Source organism: Vombatus ursinus, unplaced genomic scaffold (assembly GCF_900497805.2).
Source record: "Vombatus ursinus unplaced genomic scaffold, bare-nosed wombat genome assembly UNPS02014198.1, whole genome shotgun sequence".
Taxonomy (NCBI): Eukaryota; Metazoa; Chordata; class Mammalia; order Diprotodontia; family Vombatidae; genus Vombatus; species Vombatus ursinus.
In genome coordinates, this window is record NW_020953976.1 from 342,459 (window position 1) to 348,247 (window position 5,789).

The 5,789-nt window shown below is 58.4% G+C and overlaps 1 protein-coding gene across 6 annotated transcripts; it reads left to right on the forward strand.

Moving 5' to 3' along the window:
• The first annotated feature begins 226 nt into the window (after window positions 1-226).
• MYADM (myeloid associated differentiation marker) lies at window positions 227-5,312 on the forward strand. Of its 6 annotated transcripts, none has more exons than XM_027860598.1 (4): window positions 227-370; window positions 1,539-1,601; window positions 2,978-3,041; window positions 3,372-5,312. In XM_027860598.1, the coding sequence occupies exon 4, from the start codon at window positions 3,374-3,376 to the stop codon at window positions 4,337-4,339; it is 966 nt and encodes a 321-aa protein (XP_027716399.1). In that variant the 5' UTR covers window positions 227-370; window positions 1,539-1,601; window positions 2,978-3,041; window positions 3,372-3,373; the 3' UTR covers window positions 4,340-5,312. The 6 variants fall into 6 exon arrangements, with proteins under 6 accessions (XP_027716399.1, XP_027716400.1, XP_027716402.1 ...); XM_027860599.1 differs by lacking the exon at window positions 227-370 and adding an exon at window positions 424-534; XM_027860601.1 differs by lacking the exon at window positions 227-370 and adding an exon at window positions 656-880.
• The last annotated feature ends 477 nt before the right edge of the window (window positions 5,313-5,789 follow it).

Sequence of the window (5,789 nt, forward strand, 5' to 3'; positions counted from 1 at the left end):
GGGGCACCTCGGGAGTGTGGGCTCTGGATCCTCAGATTCTCAATGTGGGTCCTTGTAGCATGTCTCTGGGTGCCTGCCTGAATCTTGTGGGTATATGTGTTTTGGGGGCCACGAGTCCCGACTAGGAGGTGCTGAGGCCACAGGAAATGTGAGCCCCTGCTTCCCCAGATATTATCTGCTTCCTTCCCCCCTCGTTCCTTCTCTCGCCTCCCCTCCCCGCCCCTTACCGCATCACCATCAGTATTCTGCTTCTCTGCAGCCCCTCAAGCTCTGCCCTGGGCCCCAGACTCTAGACATCTGCTGTACGACCCTGCTCTGCCAGGCCAGGAAGGGAAAGACACTCACTGAAACCTTTGCAGCCTTGGCCGAGGTGAGTGGAGGGGAGGGGAGGACAGGGGAAGTAGGGAGAGGCGGAGTCTGTCTGGGCCCTGTCTCCCAGTCGGCTCCACTGGTCTCAGCACTACTGCTCCAGCCGCAGCCCCCCTCCCAGCAGGCCCAAAGTGAAGCCCAGACCTGGGACCTCGAGACACCGCTGTGAGTGACTGGGATTGGGGAAGGGAGGGCAGGCCTCCGGTAGCCCAGCCCAGCCCACCCCTGCTCCTGTCTGGGAGGATCCTGGAGTCCAGCCCCTAAGCTCCGCCCTTCTCCAGGACCCAGGTGTCGGCCTCTACAAGCTGCCACCCTTGTCCGGCACCCAGGCGCGATCGATCTCCCCATCTCCCTTTTCCCCGGGCCCCAGGTGGCCGGCTCTACAAGCCTCACCCTTCTCGGGACCCAGACGCGATCTCCCCATTCCCCCTTTCTCCGGAACTAGGTTGTCGGGTTCGACCAGCTGGGGCAGCCGCTTGGATACCCAGGCCCTAAGGCCTTGCATCCCAAGGTCCGGGGCCCCTGCATCTCTTTTGGTAGAGCTCAGGCATCCTGAGGCTTGGGCCTCTGGACCGACCTCCAGCCTCTCCTAGTCTCGGCTTCCTTTTCTCTGGGACCCAGGTGTCTCCAGGATGTCTGGTCTTTAGCCCTTAGGCTCTCGGAGGATGGGACCGGATGTGTAGTAAAGGACTAGTGGGGGGACATCATCCCCAAATAAGGAACAAATACGCCTGTTGCCATAGCAACGGCCTTCTCCCTCCTCCCCAACCCCAACGTTCCGGACCGGAGGACCCCTCCCCCCCATCTTCTCCTTCTGTTGTCGCTTCCTGTTTGGCGTCACCATGGAAACAGTGACCTCAGCCTCCCCCTTCCCTCCCAGGCCTGGGCTGGGGGAGACGCCTGGTGGGGGTGGGGTGGGCGGTTACAGCGACAAGGACATTGGAGGGTCTCTGAGGGGTGGAGACTGGAGATTCTTATTTTGCCTCAGTGTCCCCATAGGAGAGCCTCTCTGGCCTGGCCCCGCCCGCGGGGAGGGTCTGGGAAAGCCCCGGTGGGTACTCGCCTAGTAAGTTTCAGGGCTGGGCTCCGGGGTCCAGTCCCGCCTCCGTCTTGGGCCCCGCCCCAAGAGGTCTCCTCTGTCTCACTCCCTCCCTTCCTCCCCACCACAGCCCCAGACCCAGGTTCATCAACACTCACCGCAACTACCCAGGACGAAGCCTGCAGACCGCGAGGTGAGCCGCCCAGGGAGCAGGGCCCGGGCTCCGGTCCAAGGGTCCAAGCTTTGGGGAACTGGGTTCTTTAGAGGCCTGGGACGACGGGCGCTTGGGGCTCTGTGGCAGATGGGGACGGACAACTGTGTCTCAGACAGGTCCGGGACCGCTTAAGAGGTCGAGTGCCTGGATCCCTGATGGGTAGGGAGAATGGAACCCTGAAGGGGTTATATGTCTTTTAGCGGGTTGAAGGCTAACGTGCAAGCTGGGAGAGCTGGACCACTGGGTCCCTTAGGTGATGAGTGGACTCTGAGATGCCTGGCTAAGTAGAAGGGGATGGAAGCTGGGGGTTAGAGATCTGGAAAAGAAGCTAAAGTAACGGACTTCGGAATCCCAAGGCGTGGCTGGGGAAGCCCTGGACTTGAAGGGGTTAAGGGGCGTTCCCCTCTACTCTCCGGGTCTCCTTTCCTTCCAGCTGTGCATTCCAGAGCCATGACCTCAGGCGGTGGCAGTGCCTCCCCCCCCCTCCCCCGCTGTCTGGGACTCCTAGCTCACGTCCTCCTCGGCCTTCCAAATAACCGATGGGGAGGGGGCGGACCCCAGCGTCCAGGTCTTGGTGACCAAGGCACGAATCCCAGAGGGGCACGTGGGAGGGGAAGGGGATGCCGCCACCCCACTCCTCACCCTCGGCGGGGGTGGGGAGTGGGAGTGGAGTGGACGCTTACGCTCTTCAAGGAGCCTCTGCTCTCAGTGCCAGTGTGGGTTTCCGGCAGGCGTGGTGGTAAGCCTCCGCGAGTAATCTGACTCCGATACAAGGAACTCGGGCGTCCGGCCCCGCCCCAATCCATCTCGGGGACCCCGGCATCCTGGGCCCAGCACCTTGCAGCTGGGATCCCGTCCCCAACCCTGAGGAGGGGGAAGGGCGGCAGGGGCGCCGCCCCGACATCCCAGCCACATTCCTTGGCCTGAGACAGGCCAAGTACCTTATAAGGCGAGCTCCGGCTGCTGGCTGTCAGGCCTCTCCTGCAGCCCCCGCAGTCCCCTGTCTGTCTCGGCTGCTCGCTTCTGGGATATGAACTCCTCCTGGTCCCAGCTGACCCAGGCCTACGCCCTAGAAGGCGTCACACCCTTTTCCTTTCCCGGCTAAGCGGCCTAAAGCCGAGCACCTCTACACACGCGGCGCGGGCAGGTTCCCCTCTTTTTGGTAAGGTGGAGGAGGGGCTTTGGGAACCAGCTCCAGATACCTGAGTCCGTGGCTTTGTGGGCAAATTTGGGGCGGTGGTCTTAATGAAGTGGCCATGTCCAGAAGGTGATATTCTCTCTCTCTGTCCCCATCTCTCTTTCCTCCTCCCTCCTCCTTCCTTCTCTCTCTCCCTCCTCTCCTTCTGGCTTCTCAGAATAGCAGGACAAAGACCTGTTCGACCCCCCCTTCCCAGAAAGGAGTGTGACCAGAGGTTTCAGGTAGGGGTGCACCAGGCACCTATTAGGGTGGATTAGGGTGGATTAGGGTGGGACTCTGGGTTTGCACATGCCCCTAGTCAGGAGATTAATTTAGGGACTTTCTGGGCCAAAGGGGAGGGGTAACTGCCAAACAGATTCTAGGCCCAGGAGGCAGGGTGGGTCTCCTCCGTGAATGTTTGCTCCCTAGAGGGTGGGACCCCTGTGGTACTCTGGGTATCTAGTGCTGTGAGGGAGGAGCTTGGCTGACCAAGTCTCTCAGGCACTTTGAGACTGGAGCCTAGACTAGTCAAGCTTTTCTCTAATTAGCCTCTTGGCCTCCTCTTCCCTCAGTCATGCCAGTGACCATCACTCGAACCACCGTGACCACTACCACCACCTCTTCTGGCGTGGGCTCACCCACCATAGTGGGCTCTCCTCGGGCACTAACATCCAAGCTAGGCCTCCTGCGCCTTCTGCAACTGGTGTCCACCTGCGTGGCCTTCTCTCTAGTGGTCCATGTGGGTGCCTGGGATGGGGCCATGGGCCACTGGGCCATGTTTGCCTGGTGTTTTTGCTTTGCCATGACACTGGTCATTCTGGTGGTGGAGGTGGGTGGCTTCCAACCCCGATTCCCACTCTCCTGGCGAAATTTCCCAATCGCCTATGCCTGTTATGCCACCCTGCTCTGCCTCTCAGCTTCCATCATCTACCCCACCACCTATGTCCAGTTCATGCCCCAGGGCCAAAAACGAGACCATGCCATTGCAGCCACCTTCTTCTCCTGTGTGGCCTGCCTCGCCTATGCCACCGAGGTGGCCTGGACCAGAGCCCGGCCCGGGGAGGTCACAGGCTACATGGCCACTGTCCCTGGCCTCCTCAAGGTCTTTGAGACTTTTGTAGCCTGTATCATCTTTGCCTTTGCCAGTGACCCACCCATCTACCAGCGTCACTCCGCCCTGGAATGGTGTCTGGCGGTCTACTGTATCTGCTTCATCCTGTCTGCCGTGGCCATCCTCCTGAGCCTGGGTGACTGCACAGGCCAGTTGCCCATCTCATTCCCTAGTTTCCTCACAGGCCTGGCCATGTTGGCGGTGGCTCTCTACGCCTCAGCCCTGGTGCTCTGGCCCCTCTATCAGTTCGATGAGAGGAAGGGTGGCCGGCCGCGGAGGCGGGATGATTTGGGCTGCCCCAGCCGCCATGCTTCGACTGTGTGTGACTGGGATAGGCGACTGACCGTGGCCATCCTCACGGCAGTCAACTTCCTGGCCTACGTGGCCGACCTGGTGCACTCGGCCCGGCTGGTCTTCATCAGGGTGTGAGTGGGCAGCAGCCTGCCAGCCTCTCCATCCCCGGTCTCCTCCTCTCTCCTTTCCGGAGTCCCTTTGCCTGCTTTTCTCACTGTCTGTATTTCCTTCTTTCCCACCAGCTCTTGGCCTCCTCTCTCTCTCCTCCTTTCTCCTGCCCTTCTGCCTGTCCCAGCTCCCCTCTAAAGTGCTGAGCTTCTTACCCCTGGCCCAATTCCCAGCAGCTATTCCAGGGTTACTTGGCCACACATCAACCCCCTCCCAGGACCATGGGTTTCCACTGCCAAAGCATGTTGGTTTGCTCCCCTCCCCACCCAATCCTGTGTGCCTTAGTCTGTGTGAATGTCGGGAGAACTGGGGAAGGTGGTGGCCTCCTTCTTCATCCTCTTCCTGCCTGACTGGAGGCGGTGGGGGCAGCCTCTCTGTGCCAAATGCACCTCCTCTTCCAAGTGAAAAATGTATCTCGGGAGGTGTCTAAAGTTCTCAGTGGGACGATGAAGTCCTCAAGCCCTGCTCTGCCTTGGTTTCCATTATCACAACACCTTCGACAGCTCTTCCTGGCAACCTGGGGAAAGGGAATGGAGGACAGTGAGCACCACCCCATCTGCCTTGGACCTTTCTGGTATCGGAATGTCAGTCAAGACTGAGAGTGAAGGCAAAGGCTGCCTGACCCAGAAACACCAATGGTGGTGGCTTTCCTTAAGACTAACAGGCGGGTGGGAGGGATTTGGAGGACCAGAGAGAAGGGAGCAAATGTTTTCTTCCCAACCTCCTCCTCTCTGTTGCTCTGTGTGTGTGTGTGTGGGTGTGTGTGTGTGTGTTTGCTGCCGATTCTGAGCACCCCGCATTGCTTTCTCTGGGGAGATTATGTTGAGCTGTATTGGATATGATGCTGTATTACTATGCTTCCCCCCACCCCACACACACATCTGATGTTAGTGTCAACATTTTTTTTTTACCTCAATATAAAGACCACATATGAAGTGTCTATTTTGGTGGGTTTTTTATTATTTTTGAGGAGAGGAGGGGAGAATAGTGTCATGCAGTACCCAGACTCCTGAGTCTCATAGGCATTGGGGGTGAGAGGAGACCATCATTTCTTGGTTGTTGAGAAGATAGGAAGTTGGGGGTGGGGAGGATGTAATAGATATGAAACTGGAGGGGTCAGCTATTCCTGTGCTTGGGAAAGAGCCCTGAACGTGGGTCCTGGTCCTGGACTCTTCCCAAGTACCCTCATTTTTTTGCCAGTCTGGGCCTCCTCAGTTTTCTCATCTTCAAAATGGGGGTGGGGTGGGGCAGTCTCATGGGACTGAAATGAAGAGTCTTCCAGCTCTAAAACCTGTGATTACCTAGGCAGGTGTCATAGGGCATAAAGTGAATTCCAATCCTGTTTCATACATTTACTAGCTGTATAACCCTGGGCAGATAGTTAACCTTTTTTGAGCCTTCTTGATTTTCTCATCTG